The sequence below is a fragment of the Ursus arctos genome, unplaced genomic scaffold (genome assembly GCF_023065955.2).
Source record: "Ursus arctos isolate Adak ecotype North America unplaced genomic scaffold, UrsArc2.0 scaffold_2, whole genome shotgun sequence".
NCBI lineage: Eukaryota > Metazoa > Chordata > Mammalia > Carnivora > Ursidae > Ursus > Ursus arctos.
This window is the reverse complement of record NW_026622874.1, coordinates 29,289,624-29,312,009: the sequence shown is the minus strand read 5'-3', so window position 1 is coordinate 29,312,009 and position 22,386 is coordinate 29,289,624. Positions and strand designations below refer to the sequence as shown.

Below are 22,386 nucleotides of genomic sequence, written 5' to 3'. Positions count from 1 at the left end.
TCATCAGATCCTTTTTAATTTACTGGATTGTCTCCAGAATAGTTTTCTTCCCAATTTTAATTTGAACGAAGGTTTATTACTAAACCAGGCTATAAAATATAACTGAACTACAACTATAACCTAAAAAGCTATCAAAGAGATATTTCCGGCACACCTGGATGGCTGTTAGTTAAGTGTCTGCCTTCGGCTCAGGTCATGATCCCAAGGTCCTGGAATCGAGCCCCATGTTGGGCTCCTTACTCAATGGGGAGCCTGCTTCTCCCTTTCCCTCTGCCTGCCGCTCCCCCTGCTTGTGCGTGCCCTGTCAAAATCTTTTTTTTAAAAAAGTGCACAAGAGTTCCAGTTTCTTAACAAAATATTTCCACAAAAGTACCAGGTCCTGGTAGTTTGCAGCTTATTTCCAAGAAATCATTATATAATAGATGATTGCTAATGGTTTCTGAGAAATTCTCTTCATCTAGCTTACTAAATTTTTATCAGACTATATATCAGTCAAATATATCAAATAACTGTTCAGAATCTTTTGAGATGATCATACAGTTTTCCCTTTTAACTTAAAACTGTAATAAGTTGAACTGGAATTTCTGGAATAAGGCATAAGGGAGCAAGTAGTAGTGTTCTGTTGATATACTGTTAACATTGTTTATTACAAACTTTTGCAACTGTCTTCAGTTAAATTCATGATCCCTTGTATTCTGGTTACCAAGATGGTGCTAGCTATGAAACGGGAAACTTTCTGATGCTTCAAACGGTTTTAAGTAACAGGAATTCTTTGTTCCTTAGTTTCTCCCTAAAATAACTTCCCTCCCTCACCCCACCCAGTCATTATCATATTTTCCTTTGTTTTCTTACTAATGTAAGTAGCACTTACTATTAAAATTACTTCTATGTTTAATGGATAATCTATGTTTAATGGAAAACCAGGGATCTCATCGTCTTGTTCATCACTGGGTTCCTAGCATCTAGAACAGTATCTGGTACAAAGGTACTCAATGTTTATTGGATTATTATAAAAGTATAAAGTTTCACAGAAAATCTGGGGATACACCTAGATAATAATATTGATCTACTTCAGAATGAATATTGATATAATCACAATTACTAAAAATTTCCTGGGGTTAACCAACTTCATTGCTTAATTTGTGCTAAACTTTTCCTTTTTTGCAGGTGATCAGAGGGTTGCTGAAATTTTGGCCAAAAACATGCAGTCAGAAAGAGGTAGGTTTTGTTCAACAAAAAAACAGTACAATTTTATTAAAATTTCTTAATCTTAGGGCTTTATTATAAACCATGCTTCTTGGGGTACCTGGGTGGCTCAGTCGGTTAAGCGTCTGTCTTGGGCTCAGGTCATGATCCCAGGGTTCTGGGATCGAGCCCACATCAGGCTCCCCTGTTCAGCAGGGAGCCTGTTTCTCTCTCTTCCTCTGCAGCCCCCACCCCACCCCACTTTCTCTCTGTCAAATAAATAAAATCCTTAAAAACAAAAAAGCAAACATGCTTCTTTGGGCTGGCTGTGTTGTCACTGCTACCGAGCAAGAGGTGGTCTTTTTGAGAGCAACTTGGTGGGATAGCTGAACGTTATAGTAAATTGTATGTACAATCAAGACCTTAATTTTGTCCACTGTGTAATTTGTAGGTTAATCTTCTCGTTTGTAGTTTTCTATGTTAACACCATGTAATTTATGTTGTTTTTTAAAAGAAAATTTTTTTAACCTAGGTGATGTTTTTAGGAGAAATTGAAGAAATCTTAGATGTCATTGAACCCACACAGTTCAAAAAAATTGAAGAGCCCCTTTTTAAGCAGATATCCAAGTGTGTATCCAGTTCTCATTTTCAGGTATGATATTTTCAATGAGGCCATTTTTATACTATTATTTCTTTTTTCTCTTTTAGTTTTGACATTTCTAAATGTCTTCTTAGGTTGCAGAAAGGGCATTGTACTTCTGGAATAATGAATATATTCTTAGTTTGATTGAGGAGAACATTGATAAAATTCTGCCAATTATGTTTGGCAGTTTGTACAAAATCTCCAAAGAACACTGGAATCCGTAAGTCTTTTATGTTGATTGTGTTATTCTTGTATTTGTGCTTTTTGTCTTTCGATCTAACCTATACAGATTCGGAGCTTATTCCAAGGTTAACATCACAGTTCTATTCTGTTGTGTACTCAATATACATATAGTTTTATAAAACTGTAAGTATATGTATGTTCTTAGTCCTCCCTTCAGGAAGATTTGCAATTTTAAGTTGAAACCACCTAGTGCGTCACTCCGCACTGCGTTGTGGTCAGACCCAGGTGCGGAGACCAACCCAGCATCTGCAGAAGCTGCGTGAGCCTCTGCCGTTAGCGCCGTCCTGGGGAGAAGCTCCCATGCTTCAGATCACACCGGCAGTGTTCACACCGTGCACGCTTTCTAACCTCTCTAACATCCTTGTCCGACTTTCTAGTTTCTTACGTGTTACGGTAGGTATAGCTCTTTCCGGCCCTTTACTACTGTTAGCTTGAGACAGCAGGCTGAGACAGCAGGCTGTAGAGCAGACGTGAAGGTGAGTTGAAGCACGATATGATCGGATAGACTGTATCACCACTGGCTGTGTGACCTTAAGCAAACTATTTAACCCTTGCACCTTAGTTTATTATCTCTAAGATGGAATTAAGTGAATCAGCCACCATTTAGGGATGATAATGTTACATTTCCTGTGACCCCGCACTGCTAATTTTCATTTTAGGACCATTGTAGCGCTGGTATACAACGTGCTGAAAACCCTAATGGAAATGAATGGCAAGCTTTTTGATGACCTTACTAGCTCATACAAAGCTGAAAGACAAAGGTATTTGGTATTTTTAATTATCAAGTTATCTATACACTTCAGGTTAGCTGAATGTGATTCAGTCCAGTAAGGTGTCTTGCCTAAGTTAAAATTATAATGTTTAAGTCAGTTATATTAGAGACTTTCAAATTGTAATGCTCAAACTCTTAAGTCATTTCCAAATAAAAAAGTCCCCTACGGGTTAGACTACAATTTTAATGTGCATTATAAATCCTGTTTATCTCATTCTGAGCCTTAGACTTCATCGGTCTGGTAGCATCTGCATCATGAAATACAGCTGATGCCAAACTGATACAATTTGATCTATGTATTTATGAAAATCCTTTGTCCAGATGGGCTTCCATAGTGAGCTTTACTCTTCAACTGCTCTTTGCACAACAGTGTGGTAGTTTTAAGTTGCCCATTTTAACAAAGTGGTATCTTAAAGTTCAGCATAGGGGTTTGTGGTTTTTTTGGTTTTTTTTTTGGTCAGAGGGAGCTCACATAATGGTATGTCTCTGGCTCAGTACTGTTGAGATTTTGTTCCTTGCAACAGTAAATATTTTAGGGATGGTAGCACATAGCAGCATTTACAAACCTGCCTTACGTCTAAGAAGTTCATTACCTGTTGTTTGGAAAAGCTGATCTCTTCTGACTATAAATTCCCAATCAGGATTTTCCTGTGGCAAGAACAAGGATAGCTCTTCTTCAGGGCCATCCTAGTCCATCAATAACTCTTTAAAAAATAGCACTTTTCAGACAGGAAAAGAAATTAGGTACATAGTTTAAACCTTAGGAAGCAATGAGGGAGAAGATGATTAGGATCACATTAAACTTGTATATTTCGTATATTTCACATAACTAAGAATAATCATATCTGCAAAAACATCTGAAGGACGTTCATGTAGTCCTTCAGAATAGTTTGGTCCAAGTTATTCAGAAGCATTTTTCTTAGAATTGAAATTAAATAGTTGAAACATAAAAAATATTTTGAATTTTGTTTTCTTACCAAACTTCAGCTTTCATTGGATGTCAAAGATACAGACTGGTTAGTGGCCAGAGAGGTGATTCTACCTGGAAGTGGCCCCAGCCTGACCTCATAGCTACCCTCCCGTCTCCATAAAAGGATGACCGTCACAGCTCTGGTGGCTGTGAGAGGGTTAGGTGAGCGAGTGAATGTGTAATAAAGCACCAGTGACAATAGTGGTCATGGATGGGAGAATATGTGGCGGAAAGCAAAGAGTAACTCAGACGTAGTAATCACTCAGGAGAGTGACAGTGAGTTTCATTAGGTCCTCCAGGTAATTGGCCTCAAATGCTTTAGTAAAGGGATTTAAGTGAAACGAGGGTGAATGTGTCCCCAGCAAACTGCCAAACAGCATGTTTCTTCGGGCTCTCAAAGGTTTCTGACTATAAAAATTTTGGTTTATCTACAGAGAGAAGAAGAAGGAATTGGAACGTGAAGAATTATGGAAAAAATTAGAGGAGCTAAAGCTAAAGAAAGCTCTGGAAAAGCAGAACAGTGCTTACAACATGCACAGTATTCTCAGCAATACAAGTGATGAATAAAAAGCCCACCACCTCCGTTGGATAGGCAGTTTTGTACACTTTTTTGAAATATGTAAAAATTATGAAACAAACCTCTCAGTATAATATAATTAAAAGGCCAACTTTTTTTCTGGCAACTGTAAATGAAAAATATGGACTAAACATAGCCCTGTGCTGTATCATGGCCGCAGTATATTGTAACCTTTGTCTAATCATGGATTTATTGTGTCACTTCTAAAGTTTCACAGAAATGAATGAACTTTATCGTCTGTGATATGAGTGAGATAATTATGGGAGTGGTAAGAATTATGACTTGAATTCTTTTTTTGATTGTGTTGCACATAGATATAGTCTGCTCTGTATATTTTTCCCTTTTATAATGTGCTTTTCACATTGCTGCAGACCTTAGTTACATCCCGGGAAAAAGAATTTCCTAAAATAAAACTAAGGTGTAATCCTTACCCTTCCCTTTGTTGCTCCCAGAAATATGATGGGGGGAGTTACCTGCCCTAAGCCTGCCTTCATTAGAGATATTACTGCACTCTGGAATTTGAGCAGAAGCTTGAATCTCCAGACTTTTTAAAGCACAAAATATAAATAAAAGCTGGGAAAGTAAACCACATTCTTCAGATGGCTCCTCATGACTATCCCCCTTCGTCTGCAGCCCCCAGCGTGATGCGGCCAGATTCAGAGGCCTCGCAGGCGAACACCGTGCCTGCCTCTCCGTTCATTCCTCCTCTTCCTCCCAAAGGCTGAAGGCAGGACCTTTCCAGTCCTCACAACCTGCCCTTCCTCCAGTCCCTCCTGACCCAGGGAAGGCGGCTCTGAGTCCCACAATGTGGTGACGCAGAGCGCTCACTGTCACTGCCTGGCTTTATTTAAAGGAAATGCAGTAGGTTCCCCTGTAGAGTTCTTGACTCTAGAGAGGTCTTATATGTTTTCACTCGGTCAAGTATTTCTCACCTCTTTTGTTATGAGTACCATTCCAATCTCTTGCAGTTGTGTGGAAAACTGTTTTGTAATGAAAGATCTTCATTGGGGGATTGAGCAGCATTTAATAAAGTCTATGTTTGTATTTTGCCTATGTTGTCTTTGCTTTTTCTGGCTGAGTTGAGGCACCCAGAAGCAGCCTGCTGCCCTTTTGTATTCGTACATACACGACTATTGCAGCCACTTACCAAAGTACATCTGTTTTATAGAATGCCTGCATAAAATGCTCAGTTTGAGGATAGCCTTTCATATTCCTTCATGTCTGTTCAGAGAATAGGTTCAAATTACCTTAAATGTCAGTTTTAATCAAAACAGACCCACAAGGATAAATCTCAAAATTTATAATAAACAGTACTTCCCTGGGTGAGGTGCAGGGAAACTGTGGCCGAGTCAGAAATTAGACATTATTGTAAACTTTCCACTCTTTTGCATTCATGAAAAACTCTAGCCTGGGTCCCGCACACGATTCCTCGGTCACTGTAAAAGCAACTCCTTTCACCCACTGCGGCCCCAGGAGAAACTCTTCCTTTTGGTACATGGCTCATATTGTAGTGTCTCCAATAGCCACCTTGTCCCAGCCACCCAGATCAACGTGCTCTTGCCAAGTCCTCCGCACTGACCCAAGGCCTGTCCGGGTTCCTGACAGCCGGGGCAGTATAGGAAGGCAAGGGCGGTCCTACTGCAGAACACAGACCAGAAGGGCAGCCCCTGCCTTGGCAGGAAGTGAAGGTTAGGTCTGAATGCTGTGGAAGGTTTATATCTCTGTCACCGAAAGCAGTCACAGCGGCCTCAGACAGGCTGCAGCTGTAGTCAGTCTTCTCTTTGACAAGCTAAAAACGCGCACTTCCTAACTACCTACTTACTCTAAAGCGCATGCAAGATGTCTCTCCGCTTTCCACAGTACAGGAAATGCAGTTTCGGTACGTGCATTTGAACAACTATTAGATAGTTAAGTATTAAAGTGGTGTGTCCTCTTTAGAGATATTTTAACATGCACACGGACACGTGTTTTCCACTACTGTTAAGCTACGCCTGGCTTTGCATTTGCCTTACAAAAAAGACTTCACAGAGAGACAAGATCTAGGCCCACATCTGAATGTGCGTGCTTCTGTGGCTTAGCGAAGTACCAGGGAATATTCTTTGCACAAGTTTATCCTTAGTAATTCAATCAAATAACAGTGTCTTGCTGAGTTAGACATGAGATAAGAATGACCCCCTTGCACATTTGAGTTTTTCCTCTTTACCTAAAACCAGGTTATAAAATGCAGGAAGTGTTGCCAAGTCCTCTTTGGAAGCAGAAGGCATGAAATAATTGGAAGCTCTGGAGACGATTTCCATAACCTTAAATATCACCCCACTGCTACCATGTGAAAAATACTGAGTACTCACCTCTGTCAAAAGCCAGGCAGCAGGCTTTGAGGGTCACACCGAGAGCCCCTTTCTCAGATGGGTGCTTTTGTTGGACAGGAACAGACCACGGCTTGGTCATGGCAGCACATCTGTCTGTCACTCTTCCCGACTGGGCCACTTACCCTTCCTTGGACGCAGGCATGATGCACCTTGGGAGTCCGATCCATGCATCCCGGGGGTCCAAGCTCACGCGGCCACTTACGTGGAGGTCACAGAATGGGAGCGCACCGGTGCGTACCAACTTAGCAGACACGCATACTGGCACGCGGAGGCCTTTTGCATTAACCTAACTTTTATTTACCTGTTAATAAAATCATCAAAATACACCGAGTAGGCCCCTCCTCTGCACACACGTCCCGGTGCTCCCGCATGCTCCTCACTGCGCTCCTACGCCTGCATCAGCAGATTCGAGCCAGACAGGCAGGTGGCTAGTCGAGCCGCAAGAAATCTTCGCACTAGTTTCTAGCAGCTTTAAAAAGTCCCACTTAAAATTTAACAAATGAGAGCACGTGGCCAGACAGCGCAGCCGGCAGATGACGCCGGGGACATACGGGATTCCACCTCTGTGTGCGCCTACCCTGCGCGTCTGCGTCGTCAGGATCTGGGGAAACAGAAAATCACACTCTCTTCTGTCCACTTTAAAAACCTCAGGGGAAAAAAAACTAAGGTGAGATGTAGAGCCTTAATTATCTCGTTAGAGCTTAACTATACACCAAAACAAATAAAAAAGGCAGCTTCACAAACCTTCAGAAAACTTGATACATATCTAATTCCATCTTCCACAATCCCTAGTCATACGTCCAAAAACGTTCACTAATAATTTAAATACTTAAATAGGTTTTAGGTTTCCACTGGATCTGTTCCATTAGGCTCTAAACATCCTCTTTTGGGGCCAGGTTAGAAGCTGCAGTCTGGCAGGCTGCTCCTCCCGGCAAGGCCCGTTGCCAGTGAGCACAGGGCCGCTGGTCGCTCCGTTTACCAAACCAGAAGTGACGAGAACTTCCATCGCCGGGGGCAGTTCTACGAACACCACAGGCCACTCAGCTTATGTGGTTTGCCGCCTGACCTCTTTTTTTCAGGTATCTCTTCCTAATTTTGATCATCCATTTCACACTCAGTTTGGCAAACTCCGCTGCTTTAAATAACGCCAAGAAGGCCCCGCAGAGAAGGGCGATTGTGTTCCAAGGATTGGCGGTGATTATCTGGAAAACAGCAACATACACAAGCTCATCAGTTTGCTTCAGCTCTGAGGCCCAGGTCACGTCAGCGTGACTGTCGAGGGCCTCCTACCCCCAGTGACGGGAGTGGCAAGAAAAACACCCGGGTCCTAACAGCGCTGTAACTGTACTCCGTTCTGACGATACAAGGTGCAGAGCTCAAGTCTGAGACACGTACTCACGCCCCTACCATAAAGGGATCCTGGACAAAAACGTGTCTTAAAAAAGCTCTTGCACAAGTCAGATATTCAGTAGTGAGGCTGACATTTCTGGCCTCACCCACGGTAAGCGAACTTGCTTTGGGACAAATTTCCCCCAAAACTCCACCCGCGCCATCAGGCCGGTTCCTCCCGTTTGGGTGCCATCTCAGCTACTCCAACCTGCCCTCCCTCCGGTCCCGCGACGGTCTCACGCCCGCACTCCTGCCCCAGGCTGTGCCTTCTGCTGCCCGGCCCGCGAGGCTTTCCCGGGCCCAGGGTACCGCCCCGTCCCGGCCCCTTGCAGCTCTGCTCTCCGACCACCAAGCCGAAACCCTCTCGACTTCGGCCGAGGCACCGATCCCACAACCCCCTGCGGCAGCCGCGTGCGGCCTGGGATGCGCCCCGTCACGGCTTCCACCCGCGCTCCCCCTGACCGCGACCCCTTCTAGGCCGAGGCCGCCTCGGGGGAGTTCTGAGTCCCCAGCACCGTAACCGCAGGGTGACCTTGGACAGCGGGAGCCTCAGAGCTCGCAGACACAAGACGGCGACACCGGCGCCACCGCTCAGGGCTGCGGTGAAGCGGAGTGACCGCGCGACAAAAGCAGGCCTCTTCCGAGCGTGGCCTTGGCTCGGCTCGCTGGGCGCCGCCTCCTGAACAACAGCGGGAGTGGAAGACGCGTCCTCACGCGCTGCACGGGCGGAGGCCAAGGCGGCTGCTCCTCCGCCGGAGCCCTGCCTCGGTCCGCGGCGCGCAGCCCTGCCAGGCCACGGGTCACCCGGGGGGGGGGGAGGTCGCGGGGCAGCTCGGGTCACTCACACCCTCCACGTGTGGGCCTCGGCCCCGGACGGCGCTTCCCCTCAGCCACGACCACACCAGGACGTGCTGGGATCATCTAAACGCGCATGAGTAGCAGATCGGGCCTGGCTCTGGTGGTGGTGTCTCCCTTCCCTTTAGCAAAGCTGTCCCATCGTTCCTCCCCCCCAAGACGGAGTCAGCATCTGGCATTAGTTGCCGTGCTGTTAATTTTTATTTGTACCTTTCTGCTCTGACAACAAATAATAAGGATTATTATCCAACAGAGACCCGTCAAAAAAGAATGGCTTCCGATAGCCGTAATCTAGACATGAGCTAAATGCAATCCATGCGTTCCACTTGGTTCATTCACTTAACAGTACCATCAAGCACGTACTCCGTGCTAAGCACCCTGCCAGATGGTAGATAAACGATGGTGAACAAAAGATGAAGCTCCCACCTTCACAGGGCCACCCGTCCTGTGACGGCAAGGCCAGTGAAACACAGCAGAGGACACAAAGTCATAAATGACAAAGTAACCTGTGCACGAAAGGAGACGAGGACAGCCTGCAAGGATGGGTCCAACAGCTCAGCGCAAGGAGTCTGCTCTTGCAACGTGAAGTAGTACTCACATCTTGGACTTTCTGGATGAAAGGATCTTTCCATTCAAAGACTACAAAAAACAGCTGAGCACTTTTCTCGGCGGCTGGCCTCTGGTCAATGTAGTTAACCACACTGGTCTAGGTGGAGAAGAGAAAGCGGTGTTAGCACCTCGGTGCCACTCCCCAGCCTGGGTCGCAGGAAAGGAGAGGAGTCACGGGATCTTGGACCTTGGTTCTCTTCCTGCCATCTTCTGGACAGAGAAAGCCAAAAATCTCATAAGCTGGTACCAGAGCCGAGACTTTACCCTGGTTTCCAGCTCCCTGGGGAAAGGAACAGGATCTGGGATGTACAACAGCTATTCTGGTTATCACCAAAATCGTCATTATGTATCTGGACTCATGAGTAAACCATACTCGAAGTATCATGTTAAGGCATAATGAGAAGCCACAGAAACCTCAAATTTCGAAATACTTGATCTTCAAAGCGGAGTGTTTCAACGCTTCAGGTCGACAGGGACGAAGTGCAGCCTCACAGACCCGCCCAGCTGAGCATTCCCTGCAAACAGCACGCGTGCTTGGTAATTTCTGGTTAGCAATTACCAGAAACTGCGTGGTGTCACGGAGAGCAAACAGGTCCCAGGGGCAGAAGCCCAGGTCCAGCTGAAGGGCTGTGCCCACCCCCTGACCTGAGCCTCCCTGAGCCACTCGCCGCACAGCCGACAAAGCGCCTAGACGGTCAGCAGGTGCGGTCGCGATCAAATGAGACAATAACTACATTAAGTTTTCTAAACTTTAAAACACTCAATAAAAAAACTTTTAAACTTCGTTCTAAAGAGGTCATGTCACCCACCAAAAAACTTCCAGTTTAGATAGCAACAAAAGGCACAAACATTCTAAAATGCGTAGGTTCACTGGGACTTCGGCCCCTTTGGGTTCCGGTCACGGGGGAGCTGCGGGGAGAGCTGGGGAGGCAGGCCGCTCCTAACTGCGAGGTGAACGTATGGTGTCTCCTTTCCTCAGCCTCCATGGGGCCTGATGAGGAAGGTCCTGGAAGCTCCCGGAGAAGAGTGTGGAGTAAAAATCCAGGCGGTGACAGTTATCTGACAAACTAGGATACGTTAAGGACCCATGGCCAGGGAGTTGCCACACCCTAGGGCAGGAGAAAAGCCTGTCCTCTTGAAGGGAATCGGCTTTAAGCCCTTCCCAAAGGTCTCTAATCTGGAGTATCTGAGGACCAGGGGCAGGGAAGGGGCAGACCCGGACGAGAGCATGGCTCCTGGCCAATGACAGCCGCGTGGGTGGAAGTCGGTCCTTCTACTCCAACCCAGGCCTTTCCTGATGCTGCCTGAGTCCAGCCCAACAGAACGTCTCTAAGAGGCGTTCCTCTAAGGAGGAACAGAGTTTTCTAGAACAGACCCGTCTCCTCGCTGCCTCTGCAGGACCCAGCCACGGATACACAGGATGACTGGCTCTGGGTGTGGATGTGGGCAGGGGGGCAGCCACAGCCAAGGTGGACGTCCCAAAGGTAGGGCTGCGGCCTTGCTTTCAGTGGTAACTGACAAACAGCCCTGCTGTGGCAACCAAAATGCCCTCTCCTCCCATCCGCACTGCCGGGCCTCTTCCCCGGGTCCTCTCCTGTCTACCGTCAGGACGTCTCCGGGCTCCAGGCCAGTGGACTGGAAGGTTTCAATCGCGCTTCCCATCAGGATCACATTTTGAGCATATACCCAACATACATATGACTTTCAGAAGTGATGTAACATTCTGTTACTGTTCTAACACGACACGCCTTTCAAAATATTCAGAAATAGAAAAAGGATGATAAAGAAATTAATACGAGAAGAAAGCGCATCCCAGTGGATCGTCACGTGCACAACCCTTCAGAGGCCACCGTAGCGAGTGTCTCTTCCCTGCAAATCCCCCGTCTTCCCTGTGGCCCGCAGCCTCTGAGGGCCAAGAACCCGGCTGGGCAAGGCGAGTCACCTGCTCCATGAAACGCAGGCATCTCGGCTTGGCCCACGTGTTTGGCGAGGACTGATGGTGGCCCAGGGAAGGGCCTGGGGAACATGTCTCCGCCCCAGCACGGGGTCCCTTCCCATTCTGAAGACTGCCTAGAGGTCATCCCTTCTGCAAAGCTCCTCTCCACCCCCGAGTCGAGGGTGGAGGTGGCCGGCAACGGACAGCAGGTCCAGGTCCACCCACCTCCTGCCGGAACTCCACCGCTTCCCGCCCGTCCTCTTCCTTCGTCTTCACCAAGGACATCTTGACCCACGTGCGGAAGCCCCCGGAGAACTTCCAGCTGGAATAGGCGCTCTCACAGGCCTGCATGAAGCCCACCCTGTCTGGGCTTGGGAGACAGAGAAGAAAGGGCCCCGTTAGGCACAACAGCAGGATTCAAACTCGGCCACACTCCAACGCAAGCCCCCACTTCGAGCTGGTCTCTTGGCTGGTACCACCGGGATGCTGCCTGCTTCCTGCTCCCTCTCCAAGCTCTGTGTCTCGGTTTGCACACACAGGGAGAACTGTCACCCACCTCGAGGTGGCCCCCCATAGGGGTCCCTCCTCCTTCCCACCTGCTCCCAGAGCACTGGCCGCGAGTCTGCAGGTGCGCCCGCCAGCCTCCCTCTGGGAGACCCGGTGAGGGGAGCCTCACCAGACGGGACACCCATGGTATCTGCCCAGCCAGCAGCTCCACGCAGGGAGGGCAGAGGGAATGCTGGGGAGCAGACAGGGTCAAAGACATCACAGCAGAGGCTTCAAGCTCCGAAACAGAGGACAGAGCAGGGGTGTGTGAGCAGGGGGAGATGGCCAACAGCCTCAGCCAGGGGAGTGGCCTCTCCTCCGTGGTGACTGCCACCCGCTTCCCTTCAATGGAGCCCCAGGCTCAGCGGGACCCAGAGGCCTGAGTCACGCTGGCTCGGGGATGGGAGGAAAATGTTCCCAGTCCCCGTGAGCACTCCGGGCCCCAGAGAGGGCACCAGTGGGTGTCCCCCCCCCCCGGGCAGACAAGAACTTTCATACCCATATTAAACACACGTGGCAAACACACACTGAGCGCTAGACACACTGCCCCTGACACCGCAGGGGAGACCTGGCTCGGGCCAGGGACTCGGGGGGCGCACGAGGTCCCGGCAGCTCCTCCCGCCTTTGCTCGGCAGCGACAGGACCAAGCCTCCCGGCCCACCAGTCTGAACACACACCACACCAGACCTGCTGCACTTTGTGAAGACAGGTCTCCCAGAGCCACGGAGCTCCAGGTCAGTCCCCCGGGCCGATGGGTCATCGCAGCCCCGAGCGTCTGCCCCCGCCCCGGGATGGGCAAGCCCGCTGTGGACTTGGAAGGCCACCTGTGTAGGAACTCCTGGAAAGACGAGAAGAGGAGGTAATCGATGGCACTGAAGTCCTCGCTACTCTCATTCAGGCGGAACTGGAGGAAGACCAGCTCCCGCTTCTTCACCTCACGGGGCCCCTGGACAATTAGGGCAGATTTCTGCAGAGACACAAAGGCCAGAATCAGCCCTGGGGGAGCTGTGGCTGCTCTGCTCCTGACCGCCCCCACCCCCCCGAGACACTGAGTGTGACTGGAAAGCTCCTCGCCTGGCAGACCCCAGATGACCACAGGCCACCCCCCACCCCCCGCTGTCCATGCTCGCTCCTGCTCAGCCCTGCGGGTACCGCCGGACCACAGCTGAGAGAGCAACTGTCCTCTGTCCACTTTTCTTGGTGGCTGCCTGCGCGAGGGGAGCCCTTTACTTAGAAAGGACGCCAGTGGGGAGCCTGGGTGGTTCAGTCCACTGAGCATCGGACTCCTGATGTTGGCTCAGGTCATGACCTCAGGGTCCTGAGATCCAGCCCAAGTCAGGCCCCCTGCTGAGAGGGGGGGTCTCCTTGAGATTCTCTCTCTCCCTCTGCCATGCACCCCTCCCCCTGCTGATGCGTACTCTCGCTCTCTAATTAATTAATAAAAAGCATGCTAGCTTACATCCATTACATGTACAAATGTTTTCTTCCAGGCTGTCACTTTTCCATCAACTTTGTTTCTAATGTCATTTGCTAAAGGAAGCTTTAAATTTGATACAGTGATACCTGTAAATCTTTACCTTTATGGTTTCTGGGTAAAACGACATCTACGACCTATATTTCTTTCTTTCTTTTTTTTTTTTTAAGAGAGAGAGAGAGCGTGAGCGAGAGCATGGGGGGGGTGCGTGGGGGGAGGTAGATGGCGGGAGGAGGGGCAGAGGGAAAGAGAACCCCAAGCAGACTCCCGCTGAGCAGGGGCCCTGACGTGGGGCTCGATCTCACAGCCCTGAGCCAAAATCATGAGTGGGTACTTAACCAAGCCACCCAGGCGCCCCTCCCCTCTATTTCTTTATAACACTCTTAAACTTTTTTACATTCAGATGCTTTACACGCCCGGCTTTCAGTTTTGTATCCGGTGTGATACACACAACAGACAACAGACAGAGGCAAGTTTGACCCCTGCGGGCTCACACTGTTCTGCCATCTGACCGGGCAGGTCCCCTCTGTGACGCTGCTCCCTGTCCCCAAACCCAGAGGGCTGACTGTTGTACAGGGGCTCTTCTAGGAGAACTTTTAAAACTAGATTGTTGAATTCCATGAAAAAATGAACTGGGACTTTTTTGACTGATGACACTGGGTTTATAGATTAATTTGGGGAAAAAACATCTTTACATCAATAACTTTTATCAACGCTCTACAGACATTTGAGAGAGTGGGCACTGTCAGGCGCAAGATATCACACACGCACGCTGGACCTCTGCGCGGGGCTGGTCAACCCTTCTTACTCCTTTGTGTCTATTCTGTCTGTGAGCGTGAGAGCGGAAAGTACGGATTTAGTCACTGTTTAAGGCGATGGGTGTTTTTTATTGCTAGCAGGTTTTGCCTAAAATATACAAATGGAATGCTGTTTTTGCACATACGGACTTTTCTGAATGCTACATCTTCGTGGAGAGGCATATATTTTCTATCCATATTAAACCCCCCTCTTGGAGCCCTGCGCACCTGGCATTCTAGTTTGACCGATATGAAAGCCGCCCCTTACTCTGCCTGCCTCTTGCTGCATTTTCCCCAGAGATCTCTGTCCCTTTTATTTTCAACCTTTCCGTGACATGTCGGGTGGCAGCAGAGAATGCTAATGGTTCCCACAATCCACTTCCTCCTGGAGAACTAGCTAGAACCGCTTCCCCAATCCCAGATTCAGCAGCTCGGCCGCCGGGCGGGAGGCTCCTTTCTGGTCCCAGCCGCCGCCACGTGATGAAGTTCCCAGACGTGCACAGCAGTGACTCAGGCGACCACACGGCCCGTCACAGGGAGCCGCCTGTCCTCACCCTCTGGGAGCGGGCACGTGAGCCGGTGCCGGCGAGCCAGGGCTGCCCCCGAGGCCCAAGAGCGTGCCCTGCGGATAGCAGAGCGACGGACAGAAGCCATCGCTGACCGCCCACCGCGCCCACCGCCCGCACGCCCCACCGGCTCCAAACAACCAGACTTGTCTCTGGGCTCAGCCAGAGCGGGGTGTCTGGGGTGTCTGCTTCTGCACAGCAGCTCCGCCTAGTCTCCGCCCAACACACAAGCTATTTTCTGGAACTGGAATGCTCTGGGGACAAACCGAAAGAGGCGAGGGCTTACCACTTGGGCCCCGGGAACACGGCAGGCGGTGAGGAAAGGAACGGGTGCTACAGGCTGGAGCAGCGGTGGCCCCAACTGTGGCAGAGCCCATCGCGTGGTAAAAGTGCACGGAACTCGGGGCACGAGAGACCAGGAAACGCGAGAACCCAAGTCTGACCGAGCAGCTCGGAGGAGGCGCCTGGGAGGTCACGTGCACGCAGACTGGCCAGGATGCAAGCAGCGCGCAGCCGACCCCTTTCCCAGACGGCGCACTGCACACCAAGGGGGTGGAGGCGGGAGCGGGAGGACCAGCCTGCCTCCAAGGCCGCGGCGGCGGCGGCAGGGCAAGGTGGGGGCGCACTGTCCCATGTCCACTCCAGCCACGACCAGGGAGAACGTCCGCCGAGGCCAGATCTGCCCGGGGCCACGGAGCGCACAGAGGCCTCTAACCGAGGTGCTCCGCGGTGCCTGCAGAGGCGCCCCAGGCCGCCCCCCGCGGGCGTCACCGGCGCCCCCACAGCGGCCGTGTGCTGGCCCCCGGCCCCGCAGGAGCCCTCCGATGCTTCCCTGACCCTCCTCCCCCGCCTCACCGCCCCGTGCTGCTTTGGGTGGGGGACCCGGCGCCCCGGGAGGCCAGAATCGCTCCCAATTCACGGCTGCGGACCGCAAGGAAGCGCGTGCGGAACCGCCGGGGGAGACCGAGCGTCACCCGGTGCTGGAGGCGCTGAGGGCCTTCAACGCAGCTTCTGCGCCAACAACCCTCCTGTGTGCCCGGATTTCACGGGAGTTTATATGTACTCAGATCCCGTAACTACTGCGGTGACTGCAACCGGCACCACCAGGAGTGGGAACGAGCGTGGGGGCCCCTGGGCTGCGCGGCTCAGCGGGGGCGGGGGGGCCGGCCACCCCGAGCGGACAGCAGCGGCGGGGGTCCGCACGGCGTTTCTAGGGTCCATCCAGCTCTTCCTTAACGTTTCTAAAAGTACGTTCCTTTTCCTTTAAATTAGCATCCGTTTCCCTATTCTACAGAGTCCGCCCTGCTTGCTCCTCTCGGTCCTCCTTTCTATGCCGCTGCTTTCGTGTAGATGTCCGGTGAGCCTTAACTGTCCATTCCCACTGCTGAAGGGCGGGCCAGGGTGACGAGCACAGGTCAGGGGGGCGAGTGCCCCCCGGGCGTCCTCTTGCGGGCCCGCGCTCGCCTGGGCCTGACAGCCCGCGGCCGTGGACAGGCAATGCCCGCAGGCCGGGTCCTGGGCAGATTTCTCTCCCGGGAAGACACTCCCCTCCGGTACCTGTCGCCCGGGTCAGCTGTGGAGGCCCAGTGTCAAGCTGTGCCGTTTCTGTGCCGCCCCAGCGCCCAAACAGGGAACCTCCCCTGAGCCTCCACCGAGAACGTTCTTACCCAGAGGAAGACGCTATGCCCAGCAGCTCCGCGCGCCCCGGGAGGGCAGGACGCAGAGCAGGCCCTGCCAAGGACGGTCCCGTGACGACTGCCCCTGACCGCTGCCCTGCCCTCTGTGCCTGCTGACGCCGAGCTGGGAGCCGGAAGGAAGGCTCTCGGCTCCCCCACGCCTCTCCTCACCTGTTCCAGGGTGTGCACTCTGTTTGCTCGGTCCACCTGACCCGATTTACCCGTTCTGGGTTTGTGGGGCCCCCATGGAAACTTTGCTTTACTCTAGTTTCTACAGCAGAGGGAATCATTTCAGCCGGCTCTTAGGAGGAAGCCTAGAGTAAATGTGAACAGAACCATCCCGGCAGGACTCTTCACCTCAGGCCCACCCCAGGAGCCACATGAGCTCCTCTCACCCCCCCACTCCGCCTCCCGCCGCTCTGGGGGCCCCTGCCCCTGCAGCGCTCCCAGCTACCAGAACCGTGCACAGACACAAACAGGCAAGCGGCTGCCTCTACCTGAAAACCCCTTTCCTCTCTTTGATCCGAAAAACCTTTACTCAGCCCCGTTCAATCCTCCCTGGAACAAGGACATGGGATGCAAGAGAGAAGATGTAAATAAATATAAAATTCCTTCCCTGCCTTCAAAACCCTGGGCAGGTGCTGCCAGGGCTGGGGGGTCCTCGTTCCCACCCAGACCGGCTTCTTCACAGTGGCCTATTGATTCCAAAATACGGATTCCCAGGCTCCGCTCCCAGGAATGAATCATTCAGTCGACCCCATGTGGCAGTTCTGTCGGGCGCTCAGGTATAGGACTGCCTCCTCTACGCCACACTGGCCTCACCCTGCAACCTTTCATCCTTCCATCAAGGGTGGGATCTTATCACAACGTCAGGAATCCCCGAGCATCCCTCGGAGAATGCTGAAGCCCCCACAGCCCTTCCTGACAGAGGCCAGCCAGCCATGGCCATGACTCCAACTGGGACAGCCTCGTGGTTGCTGGGGGCCAAGGGCCCGCACAAAGGGAGTGCGAGAGGCCCCGTGGCAGAAAGAAGCCCAGGCCCGCAGGGCGTAGGGCTGACGGAGCGCCCCGCCCAGGCCTGGCGCAGCGGACGGGAGTTACCAGGGTCTGGCTGGAGAAAGGGTCCGTGTAGTTGATCCTCTGGGTGGTGCAGTTCACGTCGCCCGGCTGGCCGGGGCTCCTCAGAGGCGGAATGACCTCGTAATGGTGCATGCAGCTCAGCAGCTGGGCCTGACCTGGGTACAGAGCAATCCCTACGGGGCACAGACAGGAAAAAGGGAACGTCAGAAGTCACGGTCCCGGCCACACGCCTAATATCACGTCACGCACATTTTTTCACACCCACCCACAACCCAAGTTCAAGACTCCCTGGCTGACGACAGAGGAGGGAGAAGAAGAGGGTTATGGAGTGGGGAGCCGAGTCTGCTGCCCCCAGAAAGCCCTACTCTAACGGAGGACACAGTCCCCTTCTCAGAAAGCCCCTCTCCTGGCCTGGGGTGCGGCCTCCCTGGCGCCTGCACCAAAACCCACCCTACTTCACGACCCTGCTCGGGACACCCCGAGGGGGCCTCCATGACAGAGCCTGGAGGCGCCAACCCCCCGGCACCGCCACCCACCTGCGGATTCAGTGGGAGGCCCCCGGCTGTGGGACTCCCCACGGCTTACTTTGCCTCTCGCCTCCTGCTCTGATCAGGGCTCCAGGTGTGCAAGTCGCACCCCAACGGTCCCTCCCTCACCTCAGCCAGAGCACCTCATTCGAGGCTCTACTGACAGTAGCTGTCCGCCCTCGGTGGCAGAAACACCTGAGAGCAGCGACTGGCACCAGACACAGGCAGAGCTCGGAGACCCAGAGACCGGAAACAGATGCTGAAACCGCGGATTCGGGGACCAAAGCAGACCCACAGAGAAGAGGGACAAACACAAGATAGACAAAGATGGGCAAAGCAGCTGCGAGCCGCACACCTTCCAGGAGCCCAGGCAAAAGGCACTGAGACTCTGGCCTCGTCCTGCGTGCCGCCATCCACAGGGGCAGTCGGGCATCCCGTTCTCAGAGCAGGTGCGCGCAGCAGGGGGGCACAGCTGGCGCCCTCAGAGCTCAGTTCACGCCCACACTTCCGGAACCCTGTGGCAGCCTCACGGCCAGGAGGCAGACACTACACTCTCTGGCACAGATGACTGCCTGCTCAGGGACTGGCCTCCCAATGGGACAGGAAAGGTAGGGAGCCCCCTCCCCAGGCAGGGCCCCAACCACCTCTGGATGGCTCTACCTCCTGCCACCCTTCGCTCCCACTGCTCCTCACCGCTGGCCTCTAGCTCCAGCCAGGCTAGACACAGCCTCTCCAGAGAAGCCCTGTGCCTCCCTATACTCGCCTTTGCTCCTGCCGATCCCCCTCCCAGAAAAACTCGCTTCTCGCCTCTCAAAGCCCAGCTCAAGTCCGATCTCTGTGCAAAGCCTTCCTTGCAGTGACCACGGCCAGCCCTGTCCACCCCTCTGCTCGGCACAGGACACGCTCTGCTGCGTCTGGACAGCAGCCCCCTGGGTGTGTCCGCTACACCGAGACGGGGCTCGGGCTCCTCCGGCTGCCTGTGGCGCCCAGCACGGCGAGTGAGCGCAGCGGGGGCTCCTCTGTAAGCCGGGGCCCCAGTCCATCCGGGGCAGGCTCTCTACCTGGGGCGTCGTAGCGATCCACCTCCTTGTAAGACACCGACATGACCGGGTGCGTGAGTTTCTCGCGGAAGTCTGTGACGGTCTGGTAGACCAGGAAGACCGCCCCGGCCATGAGCAGCAGGTAGATGAAGAGCAGCAGCACCGAGAAGACGTTCTTCAGGCAGGCCTTGCTGAAGCGGACGCTGCTGCAGGCGGACCCGCTGTCCGGGGCTGGACAACAACGTGGCACAGCTGACGGAGCCCAGCGGCAGGTGCGGCCGGAGGCGGTCGGCGACCTGCAGGCCCTTCGCCTGCTCTACCGAGGAGGCAAGGTCCCCCGCACCCCCAGCCCTCCCCCGTCGGCCCCCTCCCCCAAATCATAACACGTGGCACGTGGCGACACTCGCCGGGCACTCACTGTGCCAGAAAGGGGGCTCCAAGTGGAAGGAGACCGTTATTCTCTTTAAGAACCTCCCATCTGGAGGACAAAGTTACAATCCGACACAGAAGCCGGCCCCAACCGATTTTTCTGGCCTCATCCCTTACCTCTCTGCTCCTGCAATGCCTCCAGCTCCAGCTGTGCTAAATGACTTTGTTCCCCCAGCGTGCAGAGCCCCCCTCGACCCTGGGGCCCCCCCATCTGCCCATCCATGTGCTTGGCCTGACACCCCTTTCTTCCACAGCTGACCCCTAACTCACACTTCGGGCTCTGGTTTAGAAAAGCATCTCTTCAAAGAAGCCTTCCCTGACCCATACGTTGACTGGAGGACCCCTCTGTCAGGGCTCCCAAGGCGCCTTCATGTCCTCTCTCCTCACTCTACAGCCTGTCTGCACGTCTCTTCATCTTCCTCGGCCATAGGCTCCACGAGGGCAGAGCCGGTCTTGCCCTCACTGAACCCTCGCCCTTCACAACGTGCCTGGACGAGCGCGGCGTCCTGCGTTTCTACGGGGGAGTGACTCAGCGGCTGAGGGAGTGTGTCCTGATGCCATCCCTGCGGCACGGCTCTGCCTCTCCTGCCTGCTCGCAGACCACCCCCAGCCTTGGTCATCCTCTGCTACGGACTAAATTATCTGTCCCCCAACAAATTCATACTCTGAACCTCCTCCCCAGTGTGACTGCCCCTGGAGTTAGGGCATGTGAGGAGATAAGGAAGGTTAAATGAGGGCATAACGGTGGGGCCCAGATCTAACGGGACTAGTACCCTTTTAAGAAAGATGACGAGACACCAGGGACACACACACACAGAGAAAAAGCCCCACGAGGACACAGGGAGAAGGTGGCCATGTGCGAGCCAAGGAGGGGGGCCTCACGAGAAACCAAATTTGTCAATACCTTCATCTTTGATTTCCAGTCTCTAGAACAGAGGGAAAAAATGTCTGTTGGTTAAGCTACCCAGCCTGGGGTACTTTGGTACGGCAGCCCAAGCCGACTGAGACACTCCCATTGTGCTTTGTGCCGTCTCCACTCCTGAGGAAGGAGCCCCATTCCCTCCACAGGGGTGAAGCCCAAGGCTGAAGAGCAGTGTGACCGTAAGTCCAAAAACGTATGTGCGTGGCTTCTGGCTTCCACCAATGACAGAACACCTTGGTCACACCACCCTCCACCAGACAACATTTACAAAATTTGGACAAAATACTTAAAAATTACATGAAGGCACTGGAGAACGATCAAAAGCAGGCAGAAATGAGAAGAGTGGACCCTGGAAGGAGAGAAACTGCACCTGATCAGATTTATAAGTTTGCATGTTTTGCCTGAGTGCACTCACCCATCTCTACAGGGCATGGTTCCGGGGGGCCATGGACAGAGTTCAGGGCTGACAGAGCAGTCAGAAAGTCAAAGGGAACCTTGAAAGGGATGGGGAGGGTGAACCCCCAAATCTGCATTATTAAATATGCACATATCAAACTCTTGGCTGGAGACTCCAGGGGGGGCCCAAGGGGGAAAAAAAAAAAAAACAGCAGCTGGCAATGAAAAGAACTGAGTGGAGATTACAGCTGCTGCTAATAGAGGGGACCCAGGAGTTTGGAACGTGTCTCATCACATTAACTACCTGCTAAGACAAAAATCCTTCAGAGGATTGTAACAGAATCCAGAACCTCCGTAATGTACCATTATCGTGTCTAGGGTTGAATCAGAAATCACTAGACATGAGAGGAAACAAGAAAACATGACCCATACCTAAGGAAAAAAAGGAGTCTATAGAAAGCAAATCCAGGATGGCCCACATGTCGCCATCAGAAGCTCCCATCTGGAGAAAGGAACTTTACAACACTTGAAGGGCTAAAGGAAAATATATACACAAGGAAGAGACAAAGAGGAAATACAGAAATAGAAACTATAAAAAAGAACCAGAGACACCTGGGTGGCTCGGACAGTTAAGCATTTTCCTTCAGCTCAGGTCATGATCTTGGGGTCCTGGGATCGAGCTCCACGTTGGGCTCCCTACTCAGTGGGGAGCCTGCTTCTCTGTCTCCCTCTGCCCCTCCCCTTGTTCGTGCTCTCTCTTGCTCTCTCTCTCAAATAAATAATAAATTTGAAGGGGAAAAAAAAAAAAGAACCAAACGGGATTCTAAACCTGGAAAGTAAATGAAAAATTCGCTGACCTGTCTTAATAGCAGAAGACGGCAGGAAAAAAAAAAGCGCAGCTGAAGTTAAATGAACAAAAATTAACCACTTTGAAAACAAACAAAACTGAAGGAAAAACTGAACCTACCTAGATAAAGCCTATCTAGATAACTGTGGGACAATATCCAGCAGTCTAACAACATGTAACTGAAGAGAGAAAATTGGTTACAAAGAGGATTTGAAAAAATAAGGCCCAAACTTCCCAAAACTGGAGGAAAAAACCATCAAATTTGCAGATCTGAGAAGCTCAATCCATGCCAAGCAGAGTAAAGAAGAGTCCCGAGGCAAGTCACAGTCAAACTGCAAACGCAAAGAGAAACAATCTTGAAAGCAGCTAGGCAAAAAAAGACATATTGTGTACAGAATATTCTGTCTCATGATAGGTAACCTGGGATCAGAAATAATGTAGGCCCAAAGACAGTGGAACCTCTTTAAAGGGCTGGAAGAAAAAAAATTCTGTCAGCCCTGAATTAAATTCCAACAAAACTAACTTTCAAAAAATGAAG

General features: G+C 51.9%; 2 protein-coding genes across 7 annotated transcripts in view; one reads left to right on the top strand and one right to left on the bottom strand.

Annotated features, from left to right (window-relative positions):
- PPP2R5A (protein phosphatase 2 regulatory subunit B'alpha) overlaps window positions 1-5,439 on the top strand; it is a 69,199-nt gene extending 63,760 nt beyond the window's left edge. For both annotated transcript variants that reach the window (XM_026509101.4, XM_057315585.1), the window contains exons 9-13: window positions 1,168-1,218; window positions 1,718-1,837; window positions 1,921-2,048; window positions 2,731-2,832; window positions 4,248-5,439. In XM_026509101.4, coding sequence (XP_026364886.1) covers window positions 1,168-1,218; window positions 1,718-1,837; window positions 1,921-2,048; window positions 2,731-2,832; window positions 4,248-4,380 — 534 coding nt within the window. In that variant the 3' untranslated portion in view covers window positions 4,381-5,439. The remainder of the gene's footprint in view (window positions 1-1,167; window positions 1,219-1,717; window positions 1,838-1,920; window positions 2,049-2,730; window positions 2,833-4,247) is intronic.
- A 1,594-nt stretch (window positions 5,440-7,033) lies between these two features.
- Window positions 7,034-22,386, bottom strand: part of PACC1 (proton activated chloride channel 1) — a 36,599-nt gene continuing 21,246 nt past the window's right edge. For 3 of the 5 annotated variants that reach the window (XM_026509102.4, XM_044387822.3, XM_057315588.1), the window contains exons 3-8: window positions 19,276-19,485; window positions 17,709-17,860; window positions 12,919-13,061; window positions 11,774-11,918; window positions 9,602-9,709; window positions 7,034-7,961 (exon numbers count right to left, since the gene is read on the bottom strand). In XM_026509102.4, the coding sequence (XP_026364887.1) occupies window positions 7,800-7,961; window positions 9,602-9,709; window positions 11,774-11,918; window positions 12,919-13,061; window positions 17,709-17,860; window positions 19,276-19,485 (920 nt within the window). In that variant the 3' untranslated portion in view covers window positions 7,034-7,799. Of the gene's footprint in view, window positions 7,962-9,509; window positions 9,710-11,773; window positions 11,919-12,918; window positions 13,062-17,708; window positions 17,861-19,275; window positions 19,486-22,386 lie in introns of all 5 variants that reach the window. The other 2 variants (XM_057315586.1, XM_057315587.1) reach the window with 2 other exon arrangements.